Source organism: Protopterus annectens, chromosome 3.part0 (assembly GCF_019279795.1).
Source record: "Protopterus annectens isolate FY-2018-M chromosome 3.part0, PAN1.0, whole genome shotgun sequence".
In the NCBI taxonomy this organism is placed as follows: Eukaryota; Metazoa; Chordata; order Ceratodontiformes; family Protopteridae; genus Protopterus; species Protopterus annectens.
Window position 1 is genome coordinate 1,097,902,801 of NC_056731.1, and position 24,396 is coordinate 1,097,927,196.

The 24,396-nt window shown below is 42.7% G+C and overlaps 1 protein-coding gene across 2 annotated transcripts in view; it reads left to right on the forward strand.

The window, feature by feature from the left end:
* Window positions 1-24,396, forward strand: part of CCHR3.PART0H5orf22 (chromosome chr3.part0 C5orf22 homolog) — a 313,287-nt gene that overhangs the window by 27,269 nt on the left and 261,622 nt on the right. For both annotated transcript variants that reach the window (XM_044065335.1, XM_044065334.1), the window contains exon 4: window positions 4,250-4,745. In XM_044065335.1, the coding sequence (XP_043921270.1) occupies window positions 4,250-4,745 (496 nt within the window). The remainder of the gene's footprint in view (window positions 1-4,249; window positions 4,746-24,396) is intronic.

Sequence of the window (24,396 nt, forward strand, 5' to 3'; positions counted from 1 at the left end):
TATGTGTGTGTGTGTGTGTGTGTGTGTGTGTGTGTGTGTGTGTGTGTGTGTGTGTGTGTGTGTGTGTGCATCATACCTCTCAACTTGGAAACATCAAAAATCTGCACAAGGCCCATGAAAAATAGGTACAAATCTGTACGGTGATGAACATAAAATTTGCATACATAATTTCATAACCCACCCACTCCAATGGAATTGTGGGATACCAACTTTCAAACGTAAACTGAAGAACAGAACCAAAATATAGCACCAGAGCCCCCCTGCAGCCATTGCCATTCCAATGTCCCGACTATTTCACCCCATTTACCATAAAAACTAATGTGTCCGCACTGCTTTCTTTCTACAATGATTTGTATTTTATTTTTTTACATTTTATATTACAATGCACAAGCACTAGTAAATATCTGCTAAACAAATTAACACAGTCTCACAATGAAAATTGACTTGGCATTAAAACTTATCTGCCCTTGAAACTCACATTCATTGAAACAGCACTGAAACCCACACTACATCCAACGAAAATGCATCTGGCCACCGGTGGATAAAGATAAATTTGGGCTGTTTTCAAATCATTGGCCCCTTGCACACAAAAGAAGAAACATTGGAGTGCATTTTAAATTTATTGTTTAAACATTTTTCCAGTAGGCAATGAAACAAACTGAATAAACCAGTAATGGCAACTTCCCTATTCAGAACATTTTCATGATAAAAGTCTACTTCCACGCACACTATACACACATATATATATAGGCATCTTGCACAGCTTCTCGCACATATATTTTCAATTTCATTTTTTTTTGGGGGGGGGGGAACACAACACCAAAAACCAGGGACACGTTTTAAACATTACTTGTATAAGTTTGGAAAGTTGCTTGAATAAAATGTTGTGCTACCACCACGCATTTCACTGCCAAGTCTTGAACCTAGGCCTGTACACTATAGTCAGAACAACACACCACTAAGCCAAATCAGCAGTCTCCTGAAAGATAGGAAGACTGAAACTTAAATGGCTATCATTTAGTGAATTCAGTTCTCATTTCTCACCATAGCTGTCAACCTCTTAGCACAAGCAAAAAACTGGAAAAGCCAGTAATGGGGAAATACATCCCCAAAATGGGGAGAAATTTCAAATGCTGATTTTATAAACTTAGAAAATTGATAAAATAAAAGGTTGTGTGACCATTTATTTTATGAAGAATATAAAGTCTGAAATTCAAATGCCTGTCAGTATTTAGTGAATTCAGTCCTTCATTTTTTTTTAATGAGGAACAGAAAAAAAAAATAAGGCATAAACTCACAAGTGGTGGTGGCTAAGGACTTTATATTCTTCATAAATATAACACAAAACCTTTCATAAAGTCCCTAGCCACCACCACTTGTGAGTTTATGCCTCATTTTTGTTCTGTTCCTCATTAAAAAGAAAACCCTGAAGGACTGAATTCACTAAACACTAACAGGCATTTGAATTTCAGACTTTATATTCTTCATAAAATAAACGGTAACAAAACCTTTTATAAAGTCTGAAATTCAAATGCCTGTCAGTATTTAGTAAATTCTGTCTTCAGTGTTTTCTTTTTTTTTTTAATGAGGAACAGAACACAAATGAGACATAAACTCAAAGTGGTGGCTAGGGACTTTAGGCTTTTTTTACCTGTACCCAAGGTACAGGGCTTGAGCCTGAGTTCCTCTAGCCACCAGGTGTATCTGTCAGGGGAATACACACACACACACACACACACACACACACACACACACACACACACACACACACACACACACACACACACTTTACGAATGAAATATGTAGACTTAACACAGTTCAGGGTAAACGTAAATGAAGACCCGTGACGTAAACTAACCACACACACACTTTATGAACAGCAACATAAACCAAACTAAATATGCAGACTTAACACATTTCAGGTAAATGTAAATAAAGACCAGCAACTCTTCAACAGAATGTCTGTGTTCAGTCACACAAACACTTTACTTTGTAAGAGCAGCTCAACTTCAAAAGTCTCTAACTGCACTGCAAGCTACTTTGTAAGAGCAGCTCAACTTCAAAAGTCTCTAACTGCACTGCAAGCAACTCTGTTCCATTCTAAACATAAATAAAGACCAGCAACTCTTCCGTTCAAGAAAGTCTGTGTTCAGAGTCACACACACCTTACTTTGTAAGACTGCAGCTCAACTTCAAATGCCCGAAACTACACTCACTCTGTTCCGATCAGGAACGAAATAAGTAAATGTAAATAAAGACAACCAGCAACTCTGTTCCGTTCAGGAAAGTCTGTTCAAAGTCCCTAACCAACCGTTACTCTGTTCCGTTCAATAAGAAAATGTAAATAACTTATTCTGTAAGACTGCTGACCCTAACTGCAATTCAGACTGCCACTGTTCAGGAAAGTAAACTTTCCGTTGCAAGTGCTGTTCAGAAATTCCATTCAAGACTGCAAGTGCCATTCAGTAAAGTAAGTTCAAAGTCCCAGTAAATATCTTACACCGTCAGGAAAGTAAACTGTCCATTGCAAGTGCTGTTCAAGACTACAAGTGCCATTCCGTTTACGTCAGGAAATAAGTGCTGACTGAGTTGCTGAATGCTGACCCCTTCATGCTTGCATTCAAACAGAATGAGCAACTGAGCTCAATTCCGACAGGCTGGTGGAGCTGACGTCATTGTGCACGTGATGACGTCAGCTCAAAGGCGCGAAAAATAAAATTGCAAACAGCAAAAGCTGGAAAAAAGGTGAAGGTGATTGCTCCTCTAGGCCGATGTAGTCAAAGTAGAACCAGGCATAGTAATCTAAAATGTCAGTGGGATTGCCTGCACATCTTTATTGTGGTATGAAAAGCTGCTCCCTTTAGTAGTGTGTTGGCTGAGTAGTCATGGTCACAAAGGACCCCTTGAATTCTCTAATTTAATTATTTTCCTTGGGGGTTCTATAGAATCAATAGCAGTTTATCTTATAAAGCGCAAGATTCAAGCCTTACTAAGATGGGTCTTGGCATCCTGGGCTCTAAATTTTGTGAAATAGCATTATATGGGTCCTCTCAATATGGATTTCCACTTCTTGCAAATCTGTCTCATAATGCCAGTTGCCACCTCATGTATTCAACGGACTCCAAAACTTCCTCTCGTTCAGTAACCCCATTGAAACAAAGGTTCTTTCTATGATGCGTGTCCTCCAAATCCGCATGTTTTGCCTCCATTTGTTCAATCCTGAATTCATATGTGCCCATTCCCTATTTAACATTCGAGATTTCATTCAGTGGAGGTGGGCTGATTCAAGTGCGCTGTAAGCATAAACTCTGTATCTGACAACTTTGCGTCAAACTTCTCCATATAAGATGTAAAAGCAAAGTTCATTTTCTGCAGTTCTGACATGAACTGGTGTAGGCTTCATGAAGGGGGTTGGTTTGGTTTTACCATTTGACCTAAAGCTTGAGCACTCCAATTAGAGATTTTTGTTGATAGTTGGGTCAGGTGCTGTTCTGCATGGGATGTCTGTAAAGAAGTTGCATTGGTTTTCCTCTTTGGGTTTCTCTTCATCAAAAAGTCAAAATAGGTTGAATAGGAACCACAGCGCAGCTGTATTTCTTCCTTTGTATTAGGTTTAACAGTAAATCTCGTACAAAACTTGAGTAGATGGAGGAGAACCAGGAACATGAGTTGTTACTCAGCCTCCAGCTTAACTGGTAGTCTCTTGTTTTACTGCTTTTTTTCCTTGCATCCACTGTTCAGAGCTCTAGCTTCTCTTATTGAGGCAAGAAACTCTGAAGTTTTTTGGTGCTCTAACTGCCTTTTTATGTGGCGCTCTACTCAAGCTCATTAGAGTGCATGTAAGACACTCTTACATTTTGAAAAGCTAGACGATCAGTCATATCTTTGGCAGGATACAACTCAAATAGTTTTGGCTCCTGCAAAAGTGATCAATTTGGACAACTACTGTTTCACTAAGTACCACATACACAACTGTACTACAATGACTAAATATCTGTAAATACATTTAGGAAGTACCCTGTCTGTTAAGTTTGAAATGCATATCAATTACCAGTATTTATAATGATACGTTTTCCTATAAAAATGTAGAATGCAAAAACATCATATTATGTCTGTTTTAATATTACTTATGATAGATCAGGTCATGCTGAATTGTTTAGCTGCTTAGGTTTATATATGTTGTAAATTATTCTAATACTGTTGAAACTTATTATTTCATAGTTTCCTATTTTTATTCCCGTATGTTAGGGTAACAAGTACAGATACGTACTTTTTGAGTGATGGGTTATATGTTACCGAAGATCAGCTAGATAACAAAAAATCATTGCAGCTGGATGTATTGACCGTACAAATGTTTGATACAAACTGTCATGAGGAAGAAAATACTGGAGTGTCTTCTTGCAAGAAATCCAGATTTGAAGAGCAAAACCGAAGTATTTTAGAAAATTCAGGTTCCCCATTATCATGCGATATTCAGAAAGCAGTCTCGTATGACTTTTCCACAGAAGAACACAGTGTTACAAATGCCAAGTGCTCACATTCAGATAACTGCAGACTCGGGGCGAAAGATGCTGAAGATTTATCTGATGTGACTTATTTAAAGACAAAAGTTAATGACTGCTTTGAAAGGAGTAGTATTCTGGAAGATATCCTTAAGGCTGTACACAAAGGAAAAGCCTATGTCTTGGACATTGACTTAGATTTCTTTTCTGTCAAAAATCCATTCAAGGATATATACACTCAAGTAAGATGCAACATTTTTTATAAGAAAAAAATTGTATTAATGTCTTCATAGAGCAAACACCTTAGTCAGTCATAACTTGATTATTTGACACAGTACTTTGTCAACATACCTGTAGTTAACTAATAATTTCATAAAACATACGATATTAACCTTATGTTTTATCTACTACAGCAGTCCAGTTTCAGTCACAATTTAAGATCAGTATAATTCTCTGTACAGGAAATATGACTGTATGCCCCCCAACCCTCGCTTGTTTATAGTATGCTTATGTAGATTATCTGCATATACATAGAAGAGTGTGTGTGTGTGTGTGTGTGTGTGTGTGTGTGTGTGTGTGTGTGTGTGTGTGTGTGTGTGTGTGTGTGCGTGTGTGTGCACACGTGTGCGCGCGTGTGTGTGCACACGTGCATGTGTAGATAATGTATGCATGAGGCTTACACCTTCCTAGTGTGCGTAGATTTTTACATTTGGCGAACAAGCTCAAGTCAAGATACGTTAGACATCGAGAAGCCTGATACCCCAAATCACATCTTGGAACTTTATGGTTTTCCCTGTAGTAGTCCAGTCACTTCTTGAAGCTGTAGATTGATGAGCTATGTTTAATGAGAGGGGGAATTTATTCCAGTAGGGTACTTGTGAAGTTTTCATGTTTCCAATAGTTGATGTTAATTTTTATTGCGACAGCATATCTTCTAGTTCAGGTCATTGCGTGTTACTCAAAGCAAAGAGTTTGAAATCCTAAGGTGCCTGTTAATTCTCTGTATGTCATCCATAGGCCTTCTCAAAGAAGGCAATAAGTTAAAGAAAGAGTAGAGTTTCTGTAGTCTTTGGCTATGAAACATATCCTTAACTTCAAGTTCTCCATCACAAGGAATCTTTTTCCTTTCTGTAGTTTCACCAGATGGGGTGTCAGTAGATACCATATTCTCTAATTGGTCTGATAAGAGTATATAAGGAAACAGTTTCCTCACATATGCATCTGTTAACCACATGGAAGATCAGGTGTACAACTGTATATGCTTTCCAAATAAAAACTGCTATATATGGATATAAAATGAAAGGTCATAATATACAGGGACTCCACAGTCATTTCTACTCCATTATTCAAGTATAATGTGCTCTTGAAGTGATGTTAAGGATAATGCTCCCAAATTCTCAGTCAGATGGTACCTCTGTTTAACATCTCCAAAGGATGGCATACTCAGTTGTGTAGTGCCCCCCACCATGTTGCACCACCATTTCAGTATTTGAGAAATTAATCCAGTTACCTGGTATGGTAATAAAACCAACAGCCATCTGATCTTAAGGCACCAATGGCAAATGTGCTACCTTTTAAGCCACTGACACTGATAATGCAATGAACTCTTTTGAGGAGTGGCATAGCCCTCGTTTTAGAAAGTAGATCTAGGCTCCACACATTTCCTTCAGAACAGAGGTGCACAAATCACCTTAGATCAAAACCATGCCCTAAGATACTGTTGGAGACAGTAATGTTTTCTGTATATGAATGACCTGTCGCTGGTGAAGAAAGGATCTCATAAATTGCAAAAGATTTATCAGCTTAGATAAAGGCATCCTATAGTCTTAGTCATGTCTATTTTGCATCACAAGGAGAAAGGAGCATCCACCATAATTGATTCCACTGTGCACAAAGTTAGCATCCTTGCAGAAACCCTAGATACTCTTGATGACTATAGTCACATCCCTGATTTGAGCTTTAGGGATGGAAGATGCTGTGACTGTATTCCTAACCAGATGTTCATCGTGTTTCACTGTTGCAGTCATTACACTTGGGTTATCCTGCTGGCAGGCTACCCGCAGTCGGCCCAAATTCCAAAGTCTTGGTCTGGCGTCTGTTGCTGTCACCTCTTCCCTGACGTCAGTGCGCCAGGGGTATAAAAGATGTAGCCGACGCCATTTTCTTCAGTCTTTCTTGCCGCGCGGTGCCCGAAACAAAAGCAGTTCGCAAGTGCCGGTCGGCAGACTCCTGAGATTTTCGAACTCTAATTTCAGACCCGAAGTCTTCATTAAAGCTAAGTACCCCGTTGGGGAAACTTTTTTCTTGCTCCAGACCGATGTCAGAAAAAGTTAACAATTGTATTTCTTGTGGGAAGCAAATACCTCATAAGGATTTTCACTCTTACTGTATTTCTTGCCTAGGCCCTGACCATGACGTTGCTTGTTGTCAGTTTTGTGCTAGATTTAACCAACGCACTATTAAGCGTCAGTACGATTTTGCCTTTCATTACTTCGGCCGAAGATTCAATTATACAATGCCGGCGGAACAGCAGACGACCGGAGTTTATAAAAAACGCACGGATTAAGACAGGGACAGACATCCGAGGTCCAAAACCGACTGTGAGGCTTCCGCTAAGCTAGTCGTCGGTTCGCCGGTTCTCAGTGAGGTGCTTTTGCAGCCCCTGACACCCGCTACCTCAGAGCCACAGGCCGCTTCCGACTCCCATGTGGAGCTGACTGGGCCTCTGGAAACTCAAGGTATTGGATCCTCAGAAATTATTCCCTCAGATGGGTCCAAAGCCGCTGTGCAGGCATCGGCTTCTGAGGGTGTTTTCAGACCTACACAGTTATATGTAAAGCCATCTTCAGCCTCAAAGCCAAAGACTAAAGCAGCTCTAAAGACAAAGAAACCAGTACAGCATTCTCCAGGACAGACTTCCATGCCTAAAAAACAGATGCTCAAAATGGCTGAAGACCGTATTACTTTGATCAGGGGTTCCCATCCCTCTCCTGATAAGAGGCCTAGGCAAGAGACAGAATATGAATCTTTAGATCTGGTTTCCATTTCCTCTGATTCCTCCTCTGAACAGGAATACTCCCTTCCTCCCTATGAGGATTCTGATGCTGAAGAATCTATTCCTTCAGCTTCTCCTCCTGAAGATTACTCCTGTGGGGAAACTCTGCATACTATGAGGGAGCACTTTCATTGGGAGAGCCAGGATTATTCATAATCTAAGAAAAGGCTCAGAGATTTTCTTTTACTTCCTCAGCACAGGCCCCTTGCTATTCCCCCTGTTCTGGACATTGTAGATGATGCTTTTTCAGAGTCGAGTCCGGCCTGTCTCCAGACTCTATACCCCCTGCACTTGTTAAGCCAGACAGATACTACAGGGTCCCAGACTCCCACAAATTTCTATACAAAAACCCTGCTGCTGACCCAGAAACCATATCTCAGGGTCCTAAGGGAGTCGAGGCTTCCACTGCAAAAAACCCTGTTCCCTCTGATAGAGATTCAAGGGCACTGGATAGATGGGGGAAAAAAGTTTACACTTCTGCTACTTTGGCTGTAAGGGCTTTAAATTGTCAATTTCATATGCTTAAATATCAGCAATACTTAATGTCACTGTTAAGACAGAAAATGTTGGCTAGCTCTGAATGTTCAGAAAACAAGGAAATGCAGGATTTATTGCATGCAGCTGAACAAGTGGGAAAACATACTTTGCAATGTGGTTTTTATTCTTTGGAGGCCTCTTTGTAGGTCCGCTGTAACGGGTTCTGTGATTAGGAGGCATGCTTGGTTAAAGGAACAGAATCTGCCTGATCATGTTAAAGCAAAATTGTTAGATGCTCCATTACAGCATGATACTTTGTTTGGTGCTAAGGCAGAAGAGTTGTTGAAGAAAATGGAGGATAAAGCGAAATCTATGCAGACAGTTAAGGATTTCTTACAGGTACAGCCACCCAGATTTAGCAGGAACTGGCCTTCAAAAAATTGGTTCTTTCCAGTGTCAGATAGGCCACAAAGAGGCAGATACAGATGCCCTAGAGGCAGATCCCACCCCCAAGGCTCATACAGGCCTAAACAATGGGGTGCTTCTACCTCCAAAAGCAGAGAAGACAAATCTCAATCTTATAGGAAACAGCCCCAATGACTTTCCTCTACCAGTACCAAGCACTTATCTTTTGGAGGCCACCTTAGGGGGAAAACTAGCACTTTTTTCACAAAACTGGCACATAATCACCCAGGACAAATGGGTCTTGAATATAGTGTCTCAGGGTTACAGGTTCCACTTTCACACCCTGCCAAAGGCAAAAGACATGCCAGAACTGCCACACAATCAATGGGCAGAGGCACAAAAACAAGTTTCATCCCTCGTGGGCATGAGGACCATTCAGCGAGTACCACTACAGAGCAGGGACAAGGATTTTACTCATGTCTTTTCTTGGTACCCAGAAAGAACAAAGCCTGGAGACCAATACTGGACATGTCTATTCTAAACAAATGTTGACTCTGCAGCAGCTTCTGCCCATGCTGGGCAAAAAGGCTTGGCTTGTAACCTTGGACCTAAAAGAGGCATACCTGCATGCCCCAATCAGACAATCTTGCAGAAGATATCTCAGATTCATAGCTGGCTTAATGCACTACCAATTCTCTGCACTGCCCTTTGGCTTATCTACTGTGCCCAGGGTCTTCACAAAATGCCTGGCACCAGTAATTGCTTTTTGCATTCAGCGGAATTCAAATATATCCCTACTTGGATGACTGCCTTATTCAAGCAGAGAACAAGGATATTGTACTAAAGCATCTGGCGTTTGTAAAAAGATTGTTAATTTGCCTAGGGTACACAGTAAACGAAAAGAAATCAAAACTAGTACCCTCTCAAGAGATAATATTCCTGGGTGCAAGCTTAAATACAACTGCCCAGATGGCTTATCTCACACCAGACAAACAAAGGCAACTGACTTCTTACTTCGAAATGTTGGCAACAAAAACCCAGTTATCTGCAAGAAAAATTCTGCAGGCTTTGGGCTTCATGGCATCCTGCATTCTGTTAATTCCATATGCAAGACTGCATATGAGGAAACTACAATGGTATCTAAAAAGTGTTTGGACTCAACATTGCCACAGCCTGGAAAAACTAATTACCCTCATTCCCTGCCTGCAACAGGAGTGTCTATGGTGGACACAGGTCTGTCACCACAACAAGGGACAGCCTTTCACTCTACCCACTGCCAGGCAGACAATAACAACAGATGCATCGGATTATGTCTGGGGGGGCAGGAAAATGTATTCAGGGCACATGGCCCACAAGCCAAATACATCTTTATATCAATCTAAAAGAAATGCCGGCTGTCCAGAATGCCCTGACAGCTTTCAAGGATCTGCTTCATCCAGGACAACTGCTGATAAAGACGGACAATACTACAGTCATGTGGTACATAAACAAGCAGGGAGGCACGCATTCCTACCCCCTCTGCAGACAAGCCATGATTTTGTGGAACACAGCATTGACTTATCAAGTGCACCTGCAAGCACAATTCCTGCCAGGAAAGACAAATACTGTGGCAGACAAACTAAGCAGAAACATCATGGATCCTCACGAGTGGAAACTAGATCCACAAATCTTCAGCATAATAACAAGGAAATGGGGATGCCCAGACATAGATCTATTTGCCTCCCCTCACAACTTCCAACTACAGAGATTTTGTACAAGGACTTACCACAAGCTTGCATGGAAAGTGGATGCTCTATCATTCAGCTGGAAAAACCTTACAGTATATGCCTTTCCTCCACTACCTCTCCTCCCCAAGGTACTCCTAAAGGTCAGACAAGAGAAGCCAGAAGTGATCTGATTGCCCCAGACTGACCACGCCAGCATGGGTACCCAATCCTAAAGAGCTTGTCTCAAGGCCCAGCCTGGACATTACCTCAAATTCCTCATTTACTGACCCAGCAAAACAATCAGATATTGCACAGCCAACTCAGAACCCTAAATCTGGCTGCATGGCGGATAATGTAACCATTCAGAACACACGTCTGTCCAAAGCAGTTATGGATGTTATTCTGGAGGCCAGGAGGCCCAGCACCAGAAAATCATATGCAGAAAAGTGGAAGAGATTCTGTGCTTGGATCCAGGCACAAGGAATTGACATGCTTGTACCAAATATTCCTCAGATTTTACAATATCTAACTGAGATGCTGGACAAAGGCCTATCCTTTTCATCTATTAAGATAGATGCCTCTGCCATTTCAGCTCATTACAATACGGACCCACCTATTTTTTCACATCCACTACTAAGGCAGTACCTCAGAGGGGCCAAAAACATAAGACCTCCAAGAAGAGCACCAGTACCTGCATGGGACCTCAACAACTTCTTGGAAAAACTCACGCTGCCTCCTTTTGAGCCAGCCAATACAGCTGAAATAAAATTCTTACCATTGAAAACAGCTCTGCTCTTAGCAATAACTTCAACAAGAAGAGTCTCAGAGTTACAGACACTAATGGAGGTTGAACCTTTCATAATTTTCCATCCGGACAGGGTTTCTCTGAGGACGAACCCAACATTTATGCCTAAGGTAGTGTCCAGTGTGGCTCTTAATCAAACAATTCACTTGCCTACCTTTTATCCAAACCCACAGAATAAAGGGGAGAGACTTCTACTTTCTTTGGACATACACAGACAGCTACGTTTCTACTTGGACAAAACTAAAGCTTTCAGAAAGTCTGAGCAACTCTTAGTGGCATGTGCTGCAGGATCTCAAGGAAAAGCTATCTCAAAGCAGACTATTTCCAAATGGATAGCCAACTGCATTCGTTTCTGCTATTCTCAACATGGCAAATCAGTGCCTAAGGGCATCAGGCCACATTCAAGCAGAGCAGCAGCTACTTCAGCAGCCTTCCTCAGAGGAGTACCAACCAAGGACATTTTGGAGGCTGCAACTTGGACTTCAGTGCACACTTTTACAAAGCACTACCACTTACCCCTTTATTCTAAATCCAGAGCAGGCTTCGCCACTGCAGTTCTGCAGGGCCTCATAGCCTCTCCTAATTCTATTTAGGCCCAGCCACCCAACCTCCGCTTTGGGATTCAACCCAAGTGTAATGACTGCAACAGTGAAACACGATGAACATAGTACAGTTGTGTACCTACCATAAATGTAGATGTTAGAGTGTATTCACTGTTGCAGTCCAGGTTACCCTCCCACCACCCCCCTTTCTTTGCTGGGACTTATCTGTACTTCTCTATTCTTTCAACCTATGTGGTGTATTTGCTTATAGATGAAGATTGTTTTACTTTAATGCATGCTCTTTTATTGGAATAATTTCTTAGCCTACCCTTCGGGGGCACCTGACATCTGGGGCAAGAAAAACTGAAGAAAATGGCGTTGGTTGCATCTTTTATACCCCTGGCGCACTGACATCAGGGAAGAGGTGACAGCAACCGACGCCGGACCAAGACTTTGGAATTTGGACCGACTGTGGGTAGCCTGCCAGCAGGATAACCCAAGTGTAATGACTGCAACAGTGAATACACTGTAACATCTACATTTATGGTAGGTGCACAACTGTACTTTTTGTTAGTGTAGAGTTGGTGCATTTAATCAGAGTCACAGTTGAGGGCTTTCTTGATATGTTCTGATGTTCTTCGTGTTTCACTGTTGCAGTTATCACATTTGGGTTATCCCTGCCAGGGTAGCCCTCGGTCAGCCCGAATACCAGAGGCTTAGTATTTCTGCTTCGGTTGCTGTCGCTTTAGGACTGACGTCAGGTCATCAGTAGTATAAAGTAAGGCAGCCGACGCCATTACATCACTCTTTCTTGCCGAGGAGTCCGAAGCAGAAGCAGTTCACATGAGTACCGGTCGGCCGCTACCTGAGTTTTCGTTTTCCGAAATGAAGTCTTATAAAGTTTTTTCTTGCTCTAACCAATGTCAGAAAAAGTTAACAATTGTCTCGCCTATGGAAAGCAAATCCCATTCTTACTGCATCACTTGTTTAGGGCCAGACCACGACGTCCCCCGCTGCCGCTTTTGTGCTTTGTTCAACATCAGAACTATACTTCGTCGGGCCCTTATTGTAGCTAGATATTTTCACTCTCAGTCCTCTATTTCTGATATGGCTTCGGTAAGCCATCCGACAGCAGATCTTCCGAAAAAATGTAAGGATAACGACAGACAGAGACCGCACAGGTCCAAACCTACCGACGACGCTTCCGTTAAGCTAGTCGGCGGTTCTCCAGCCTTCATTGATCCGCTTTTGCAGCCCCTGATGCCCACTTCTGTGGATTCACAGGCCGCTACTGAGACCCTTTTGGAGTCCGGTATGCCGCAAAACTCTTCATCGACTAAGGATCCTGCGGTTGTCTCTACCTTGGATGGGTCCAGACCCACTGAGCAGGCACCGGCTTCCAAGGAAGTGCTTTGCACTACAGATTCTCGACACAAACCGACTTCTTTCGTGTCTACCGTTCTTTCAAAAACTACAGAGTTTCTAAGGCCCAGGATATGAACCACACCCAAGAAACCGACAACTCCATCTCATGCACCTGCTTCCTTGCCTCAGTCTCAAATGCTTAAAATGGCGGAAGACCTTATAATGCTGATCAGGGGAAGCCAAGTTACCCATTCCAAAAGAAAGAGATTTGTCCTCAGTAGTTTTATCTGAACAGGAGTCCGATGACTCTGATGCCTCTGAATATGAAGACATGCAACCCCTCTCTGCTTATGAGGATTCTGATGCCATTCCTTCAGCCTCTCCACCCGAGGATTTTTCCTTTGGGGTAACCCTTCATACTTTAAGGGAGCATTTCCAGTGGGAATGTCAGGACTACCCTCAGTCTAAAAAGAGATGCAGGGAATTCTTAGATCTTCCACAGCACAGACCCTTGGCCATTCCTCCTGTCCTGGATGTTGTGGATGATGTTTTCATGGAATCTAGTTTGACTCCTGACACCCTCCCTCCTGCTCCCAGGAAACCTGACTGGTATTAGAGTCCCTGACTCTTTCAAATTTCTTTTCAAAAATCCTATTGCTGACCCTGAGGTAATCTCCCAAGGGCCTAAAGGAATTAAAGCAACTTCTGCTAAGAATCCCACCCCTTCAGATAGGGATTCCCGAGCATTAGACAGATGGGGTAAAAAAGTATACACCTCTGCTACTCTTGCTATTAGAGCACAAAATTGTCAGTTCCATATGCTAAGATTTCAGCAGCATACCATGGAACTCCTCAAACAAAAAAATATCATATTTTCCTGCTTGTGCAGAAAATAAATAGTTACAAGAGTTAATGCATTCTGCAAGTCAAGTAACCAAGCACACCTTACACTGTGGTTTTGATCACCTAGAAGCATCTTGCTGGGCAGTAGTCACTGGTTCTGTCCTTAGAAGGCATGCTTGGCTTAAGGAAGAGCCCTTGCCAGACCATGTCAAATCTAAACTATTAGATGCACCCTTGCACAAAGACAATTTATTTGGCACCAAGGCAGAGGAGGTCTTAAAAAAGATGAAAGAAAAAGCTAAAGCTATGCAGACAGTTAAGGATTTCCTGCAGGTCCAGCCACCCAGGTTCAGTAGGCATTGACCCTCCAAGCACTGGTTGTTTCCTGCCCCCTCCAGATTAGTTCAGCCCGGGCAACAGCCACAGGAAATGCAGAGATCAAAGCAATGGAGTACTTCCACTTCTAAACCAGGGAGTGCAAAACCACCCCCTCATGATAAGAACTCACAATGACTCTACACTTCCACCCCTCCCTCTGCCCACCTGCACTTGCCCCTGGGAGGAAAACTCTCCTTCCACGCAAGCACCTGGGCCACACCATTACCAACGACCACTGGGTCCTCAACATAGTGTCCCAGTGATACAGATTCTCTTTCCACACTCTGCCAACCCCAAAAGGGTTCCCATATCTGCCTGCAAACCAATAGGCAGAGGCGAAAAAGCAAGTCCTTTCCCTGCTCTGTATGAGTGCAATAGAGCACATTCCTGCAGAACAGATAGGCCAAGGTTTCTACTCCAGGCTCTTCCTGATACCCAGAAAAGGGGGCACCTGGCGCACCATCCTCTATCTATCCTCTATCTATCCATTCTAAACACCTTCCTGGTGATACCAAAATTCAAAATGCTCACCCTCCAGCATCTACTATCTATGCTCTCCAAGGATGCTTGGCTAACCACCCTAAACCTAAAAGAGGCCTACCTACACATCCCAATCAGGGAATCATGCAGGAAATATTTACGTTTCAGGGCAGGATCACTGCACTTTCAGTTCTCTGCGCTTCCCTTTGGCTTATCTACTGCTCCTAGAGTTTTCACAAAATGTCTGGCTACTGCCATTGCTTTTTGCAGGCAAAGAAATATTCAAATTTACCCATGCTTAAATGACGGCCTAATTCAGGCAGACAGTCAGGAAAAGCTGCTCAAGCACCTGGCCTTTGTAAAGGACCTACTGACCTCCCTAGGGTACACTATCAACGAAAAGAAATCCAAACTAGTACCCCCCCCCAAAAAAAAAATTATATTCCTGGGAGCAAGCCTAGACACAGCATTCCAGATGGCATTCCTTACACCAGAAAAGCAAACTTACCCGACAGCCTATTTCTCTCAACTAGCCACCAGACCCCAGTTATCCGCAATGAAAATCCTGCAAGCTCTGGGGTTCTTTGGTGTCAATACTCTCAAGACCTGGAAACTCTTACAACAATGATGCCTCGTCTAAGGAAAGATTTTCTTTGGTGGGCAGCAGCATGCTACCACAACAAGGGACTACCCCTTCTCACAACCCCACGCCACCCAGACCCTCACCACAAACGCATCAGACTATACCTGGGGTGCACACCTGGGCGACAGGTGCATACAGGGCCAATGGAGTCCACATCAAGTGCATCTGCACATCAACCAAAAAGCGAGGTTAGCTGTCCAGCACGCATTGACAGCTTTCAGACCCCTTCTCTCCCCAGGGGCTCTACTGATCAAAACAAACACCACCACTGTGATGTGGTATATCAACAAGCAGGGAGGGACTCACTCCTACCCTCTATGCAGGCTAGCCATGACCCTTTGGCACACAGCCTCAGCCATGCAACTACACCTGTTAGCACAATTCCTGCCAGGCTTTCTAAACTCTCTGGCAGACAACTTAAGCAGAAATCTTCTGGACCCGCATGAGTGGTAGCTAGACCAAAGAACCTTCACCCTTATAACTCAGAAATGGGGCACCCTGAAGGTCGACCTATTTGCTTCACACTCCAACCATCAGCTCAGGAAGTTCTGCACCAGGGAGCTTCACTGCAGGGCCTGGAAAGTGTATGCTCTATCCTTCCACTGGGTCAACCTTTCGATCTATGCATTTCCCCCACCACCTCTCGCTCAAAATAAGGGAGGAAAGCAGAGGACAATCCTGATTGCCCCAGACTGGCCATGCCAGCACTGGCACCCACTGCTGCACAGCCTGTCACCTCTGCCACCATGGGTTCTGCCCCAGACTAGCCACGCCAGCACTGGTACCCAATGCTGTGCAGCCTGTCACCTCTGCCACCATGGCATCTCCCTCAGATCCCAACACTCCTGACCCAGAGGGAAGGAGAATCCATGCATCCACCAATTGAAGACCCTCAGTGTGGCAGCCTGGCTTATTCCCTGACCACTCTACAAGCTGCCAATCTCAGTAAACAGGTTCTAGATGTTATACGCGAGGCCAGATGCCGTAGCACTAGAAAGTTTTATGCTGACAAATGGAAAAGGTTCTGCATCTGGATCCAGGCTAAGGGAGCCAATAAGGCACAGCCCTCCTTACCTTTCACCCTGGATTTACCTAGCTGACCTACTATACAGTGGTGGTCTATCCTTTTCCTCAATTTAAATTCATGCTTCTGCTATCTGCTCATTTCAGCACTGAGCAACCTCTTTTCTCACACCCTCTCATCAAACAGTTCCTCAGAGGGGCTAGCAACTTGAGATCATCCAAAAGAGCACCTACCCCAGCTCGGGACCTAAACTTTGTGTTGGAAAAGCTCACCCTGGTCACCTTTGAACTAGCAGCTTCAGCAGAATTAAAGTTTTTCTCATGGAAGGCAGCCTTGCTTCTGGCCATCACTTCAGCAAGAAGAGTATCCGAGCTACAAGCACTAATGGCTATAGAGCCCTTCATCATTTTCCATGCTGACAGGGTTTCCCTCAGGACTAACCCATCCTTCATGCCAAAAGTGGTGTCCAGTGTGGCTGTCAACTAATCCATTCATTTGCCCACTTTTTTCCCTAACCCACAAAACAAGGGTGAAAGGATACTGCACTCTCTAGATGTGCAGAGACGGCTCAGATTTTATCTAGACAGGACTAAATCATTTAGAAAGACTGATCAGTTGTTAGTCAGCTTTGCTCCAGGAGCAGAGGGCAAAGCCATATCCAAACAAACCATTTCCAAATAGATGGCACACTGCATTCATTTCTGCTACAAGCAACTTGGGAACCTCCCCCTAAGGGGTCAGGACACACTCTACCAGAGCAGCCTCCACCTCTGCAGCTTTCCTCAGAGGAGTCCCCACCAGGGACATCCTGGAGGCTGCAACATGGACATCTGTTCATACCTTCACCAAGCATTACCACATGCCTGTCTTCTCCAATTCCAGGGCAGGCTTTGCCACCGCAGTCTTGCAGGGCATCCTAGCCAGCCGCCAGTCTTCTTGACTGCCTCCACCCTTTTCTTCAGCTTTGGGAATCAACCCAAATGTGATGACTGCAACAGTCAATACACTTGAACATCTATATTTATGGTAAGTGTACACAACTGTACTTTTTGTTTTAAATATGGCTTCAGCATTTGACCCCCAGTAACTGGGGAAGAAGAAGAAACAAGGTCTGAAGAGACTGCATTCAGAAAGAAGGAACTTGTAGCTGCTCACCGGTGACTGAAGATCTATTAGCCAGTAGACGTCATAGAGGACATGGATGAATAGGCTAGTACTTCCTCTTAAGTTCTGAAGAAGGTAGGACAGGTGCTTCTTGACCATTTTATGTGTGGAGAGATTTGCCTTTAGTATAAGTATTTATTTGCATTGCTTACACTTGGAATCATTGATCCTAGTTAAAAGGAACTTGTCAGTGAGCATTAAGCAGTTTAGGCAGTTTCTAAGAAGCCAAAGTGCTGCAAGGTTGTAGCTGGAGTTCCATTGTTATTTATGCTGCCTTTTTTTTCATTAGCACATTTTTGTCCCTGTTACCTGCTGACCATTAGGTTGCCTCTGCTGTGTCCATCAACCTATTTGTTGCCTTCAAAGGGTGACAGCTGACAAAGAGGAGTCCTCATTCAAGTAGCCATGAGAGAATATATGTTTTTTTTTTTTTTTTTTTTTTTTTTTTTTTTTTTTTTTTTTTTTTTTCACTTTCTCTCTCTGTCTTAATGTTGTGCAGAGCCAGTGAGGTGCAGGGAGAGGATGTGCAGTGGACTGCCTGCAGATGACATCCCCTCACCTCCACAAGGGAAGTTCCTTCAGAGCAGCCCTGCCCTTCCCCCATTGCATGAGCAGTAGTCTCTCCAGTCTGTACAAGGAAGCTTATACTGCCTTGGTGTGCCTTTGAGTACAGTCAGCCCCACCCACCCCTGGGAAAGGAGAATGGGTCACACCCCTTCTTCTTTACCCTCCCAGCCTTACATCTGCAGTGATTAGGGCAGTAACTGAACCCCGAATCTATCACGCGGCATCACAGAGCAGGATGTGTTATGTACATTTTCTAGTCTAGGAGAGGAGTACATAGAATTAAATTGGAGAGGTGTGGATATACTAAAAAACTATTAAGTAACATTATTCATGCCTGCAGAAGAACTTGACTAAGTTGACTGTGTGGACACAGGAGAACAGTATGCTGATAAATGTATATAAAACTAAGCATATGAGATTTGGGAGACCTAGATTAAAAGATGAATATTTAATACAGCACAGTTTGATTGAATTTGTAGATTCATTTAAGGAAATGGTGGTGCAGCGGTTAGCATTGCTGCCTCACAGCAAGAGGTTCTTCTGTTCAATCCTCGGCTGGGTGCCTTCTGTGCGGAGTCTGCATGTCCTCCCTGTGGTCGCATGGGTTTCCTCTGGGTGTTCGGTTTCCTCCCACATCCCAAAGACATGCTCTAGGTGGATTGGACACTCTAAATTGGCCCTAGGCATGAGTGTGTGTGCCTTCTGTGGAAGGTTGGGCGCCGGGCTGGCAACTCAACACCGTAAAACTCCACTGCCAATCATGAGCGGACAGGTGATCCACTGTGGCAACCCCAAACCGGGAAAAGCCGAAAGAAGAAGGTATATGAGTAGATCCAACTTTTGAGTTTTTCTAATCATATCAACCATTTGGTTAATAATAGTTAGTTATATACTCATTGTATAAAAAGATTTATAAAGTCTAGGGAATCAGAAATTATGACATTGTTTGCAAGTTACATTAGACCAAAACTTGAGTATGAAATAACACTATGGAAATTTAGTAAGAAAACAAGCATGAGTAAATTAGAGTGCAGCAGAAGTACACCAAGGGCATCCACGAAGATTAAGTTTGTTATTATGAAACACTGAAATATCTGAACCTTGTATATTGTCTCATAAATATTTAAGAACAGACCTAATTCAGGTATTTAGGACATTTAAAGACAACTACCCATGAGAATGTTTGGGGTTATCAAAGAGGAGTAGCTAATCATCCGACAGCCTTTGTAGCAGATTATATAGGAATGGGAGTTCTAATTGATTCTCTAAGTGAGTAGCCGAAGCTTGGGATGAACTACCAAATTATATTAAAGCAAGCACCTAGACATTTATTATCGGAATGACTGTTGGTATATTGGCAGGGTAGAAAGACATTATTGCTGTTGCCTGAAATATTTGTATGTATGTATGTGTGTAAACTTTAATCTATCTGACTCGCCCATTTCTCTACTACTTGCCCTTCTGATCTATAACCTCTAGCTCTTCTAATCAGTTCTTACTAGTCCTTTTTCAGCTTTTCCCATAGTTCCCCTTGTGCTTTAACTTCTTTACCTATCTAGTCAGTTGAATGCTAACACCCATCTTCTTAAGTTTGGCTTTTTTCATTTCCTTCTACTCTGTGTAACCTCACCCTTGCAAATCCCAGTAGCCCCTCTTTCTACACATACAACATCCCTTAAATGCTGCACCTCCCCTTTTGTTTCTTTCCGATAATTCTCCTGTCGTGATTGTTACCTTCTGCAGCACTATCGTTCTGATTACATTTTCATTTAGCCTTGCACTGAATAATCCTACCTTTCTGACTCGGTTCTTCTGCTAACTTCATGCTTTTTTCTTGTTTGTCTTAATATTGCCACCTCCTCCTGAACTAAGTACTGCACTCTGCTGCTTTTCTGCTGTCTCTCCTCCACTCTTTTCAGCTTTTGTCACCCACATTACTATTTGTCTCTTACTCTTCCAGCAATAGGTGTCATATATATTATGTAGCAGTAGTCCTGCTCTGGTTCTAAATTGAATTCCCTTTTCACAGTCATTGCCTACTCCCATGTTATCAGCTGACAACATACCTGTCAGCAAATTTGAAAGACCTTTACTTTCCTGTCTTAATCTTAGTCCTTCAACTTCTGTCACCCATCTAGTTTTTATCTGGCGCAGATAATCCTGGGGATAAACAACATCTCTGCTTTGTCCCACTGCGAGTTCTCCTGTCTTGTCATTGACAAAGGCACTCGTACTTCCGTTGCACATTTCGTACACATTGCTTGAACTCGTCACCTAAATATACTCCCCACATTCTGTCCTCTCATCACCCCTCTCTACAACCTCTGTTCTCTATGTCAGACACTTAACCAAAAAATCAAATTGTTTAATTTCCACATCTAAAAGCTCTACACTGCCCATATTCACTCTTAACCAAATTCCATTCATCTGTTGATTAATTTCCTTTAACAGAACTCGCCATACCCTTTTGAATTACTCTTGGTAAAACCACCTCCATTCTTACTTCCAGTACTTGCGCTAATACTTTAATATCATTAATCAATAAAACTCATCTGTTGTTTGGCTGCAACACTTTTAAAACCTTAGGGGACACCACTACTATTGCCATGTATCCATCTGTGTTGTCATAAAGGGATGATAAAGTTCTAATTATAACACAGACAACCTGAGTTCATTTAGCAGCTCAAGCACTTGTACATGCTGGTGGAGGGAGGAGTAAAGGAAACGTGAGATTTAGCCTGCTTGCCTTTTTTAAGAGGAGGGATAGATGGACATACTAAGGAGGTTAGGCAGTTACTTAGTTTTATGCTTGTGAAAATAGTGTCTAGCATGTGGATGTGCCTTTAGATGCATCACTGTGGTAGTAGGAAGATCCCCTTGTATATCCATTGCATTTCTTACGCGTGTAGCATTGGAGCATTGTATCATAGGAGTTGCTAAGCATCCAAGAAACAAGGCAGTTTCTTCCTTGCCTCTCATTTCATTGATGCCCAGTCCAGTCATACAAGGGGTGAATTTGTGAATACCCATTCAGTTTTCTAGCTGTTTTTTTTTTGTAAGGCACACCAGGTGTCACACTTCTTAATTTGGGGAGTGAGTTTGCCCCACAAAAGGAGTAGGTATACCATTATAGAGCTATCTCGTTTCATAGTTTTATTTATTTGTTGGAGTAGACTTTGGTCTGTGGTTCTAGTGTTACATGAACTGTTATTGATGAGATGTAAGAGGTGTCCTTCCTTATCAATGTTGCAATATTCTTTACATAAGGGAATTCCTGCCAAGGATAGCTCAACGTCTGTCCAGAATACCGAAGCCTTTAGGTCTTGTAGGCACCATATGTCACATAAAGATGATATACGAACACAAACACTCAGAGCTTCTTTGCCACCAGTGTGAACGCCATTACCGAACATCGGTCTGGACGCCCTTGTGCCGTGATGGTTACCAAGCCACTTGCGTACAAGTACCCCATTGGAGTTTCATCTCCCTTTTTTCAGTTCTCTTGTGCATTTTGTGTTCATGTCATTCAATAAGGGAAAATGTCAGTGTAGGATGCAGATTCCCAATAAAGACCATCAGGACCATTGTCTTTTTTGCTTGGGCACTTCGATGACCATGCCCAGTGTGCTGTCTGTCAAGCGTTTGTCCTTAAGACCCTACATAATAGTTTATCCTCCTTGTCCATATATCTTGAGAATCAATGACTTAAATTTTAGCCCAAGAATGCTATGCAGAATCCTCCTGTCCCAAGGGCCAGCTGTCTGCCGAAGGCCAAAAATACTAGTCCTGATCTGGTTGCTGTTTAGCCACCCCCAGATGTTTCTCTAGAAGCTAGTGAAAGCCCTGAAGATTATCCTATGCTTGCTACAGATTCCTCTGCCGCAACCCTGTCTGAGGGGTTGGATCTGTGCTTTCACATGTTCTTGGACGCTTTTCCAGCATTTGCTCCGGATGTTGAGGGGAAACTTGGCTGATTCATTTCTGAGGGACCAAGGGGGTTCCTCAGCTTTTAGTGATGGAAGAGATCCTACTTCTATTTTTGAATCTCGTCAAGAGTCTGAACCTCCTAGGGTTCTTAGGGCAGATGTCCCACAAAAGAAAAAGCAGAAAACTAAACATATTTCTTTTGTTGCTAAAGATCCCCCACGTGAATGGCAGGACAAACAACCTCTCAATCATGTACCACCATAAAACAATATTACTACTAGCTACAATAACCTCTACCTTAATAATACTTATGCATACTGCATTGCTCCCTCTCCTCACCCCAGAAACCTCTACCTCCTACTACCAGTCATACCATCGCAACTGTGCAAATATCTCCCCACAATTATTTCTGTACAACTTACCCAATTTACTCCGTTACAAAACTCCTAGTAACTGCATATAGCAACCCTCACTTCATACAATTTATATCTTCCTCCCTAAAAAAAACTACTGAACATTTTCTCTTATCTAATCACCACCCTTTTATCACAATGCGATGTCATTCACCCAAACCTTGGTCCAAATTGTAATCAAACCCACAAAACAAATCCAAAAAATCTCAACATCATGACATTAAACATTAGAAGCCTAGGCAACAAAGTATACCCCTGCATGCTTGGATAAATCCGTACAAACCTGACATGCTAGCCCTTACTGAAACCTGGCTAAAGCCAAGCATTAAACTGTGATCTGTTACCACCCAACTGCAACATAGCTGGACTAGTCAGAAACCATAAAAGAGGTGGAGGTAGAGCATTACTTTATCCTAACAACCTCAGTATTGTAGCATTTACTCCATCATTATTCTCTATATTCCCCCAGGTAAGAACACTCCCATTTTAGATGACATCGTATCCTGGAACACCCAAACAATAAAACATGAGACCATCATTTTAGAAGATGTTAACATAGACTGGCTGTTTCTCTCATCACAACTACCAACAAATAGCATCACTCTGTATGTTTTTTCTCAACTCATTACCCGCCCTACTAGTTACAACAAACAATACACTCACCAGTCTACCTTAGACTGGATCCTGGTATCACATCCCACTAACTTTACCTCTGCTGGCACACATCCAAACTCCCTAAGTGACTACCTACCTTCCTATGCCATCCGAGCTAACAATCGGTCTCCTAAAACACGCATCCTAAAATCTGTCCATAACCTTACTAACTTCTCTAAGAACAAGTTTAATGAACTAGTTAGCAAAATAAACTGGTCATCACTAAAGGAACTGCTCCTAGAAGAAGCAGTACACTATTTCAACAACAGTTTCCTACAACTTCTTGATACCTTAGCACCAGTTCACACTAAAAGAATCAGAAAGAATCCTGTCCCCAGGCTAACTATGGAATGTAAACAGTTAATGAAGAAAAGGGATGTAGCTTGGGGTCAGTGGAAGCAAAGTAAGAAACAACCAGAACTAATACAATATAAGGTACTACGTGACCAAGTAACAAAGCAGGTTACCAAAGATAAACAATCTTACTTCACTAATCTACAGCAAGAACGCAAAAGTAACCTAAAAAATTCTGGTCTTCAGTCTCAACCTTATTACACCCAAGCACTAAAAAAATCCACAATATTCCACTCAACACCACTCCATGTCAAATTGCAGAGGACTTTAACAATCCGTTCATAAAATGCAGAGCAGGTCTGATTGCCAAAACTCCAAATACTGACACCTTCTCCCTGACCATCATTAATGATGTTCCCTCTTTTAGCCCACACCCTCTTAACCTTCATGGCACAAACAGGCTTTCCGAGAACCACACCACTTTTACCCTAAAACCTAAACCTATAAGCCTCATAAAAAGATTACTGCACAAACTTAAACCCTGCTCTACCTCCGTATATAACCTCCCTTCCTCATACCTAAAACTAGCCACCGATTCCATATCTTACCCAGACAGCATCCTGATTAATCAATCTGTATCGGAATCCATAGTAGCTAACATCTGGAAAAAGTCCCATATTATTCCCATTAACAAAGGAGGTAACTCCACTGAACTTACAAACTTTTGACCCAGAGCCATAGTTCCCACATTTTCAAAATACTTGAAAAATGTATCCATCTACAACTTACGAAACACAGCAAAACAACCTTCTTACAAACACAACGTGGTTTCCGTCCTGGCCACAGCACATCAACAGCCCTCCTAGACTTCACTGAATCAGTAAACAGAGCCAGAGACTCTTGGGGGGGGGGGGGGGGTGCATTTTGTATCTGCTTTATTTCTTGACCTCTCAAAGGCATTTGACTCCGTCTCACATTCACTCCTCCTGAACAAGCTCTCTAACTTGGGCATTACCCCTCCCACCCTAAAATGGTTCCACAGCTACTTATATGACTGAAGACAATCAGTAAAATGGTCAAACACTACCTCCCCCTTTCTTCTTAACCCCACTGAAGTCCAGCAAGGATCTGTCTTAGGACCCCTACTATTC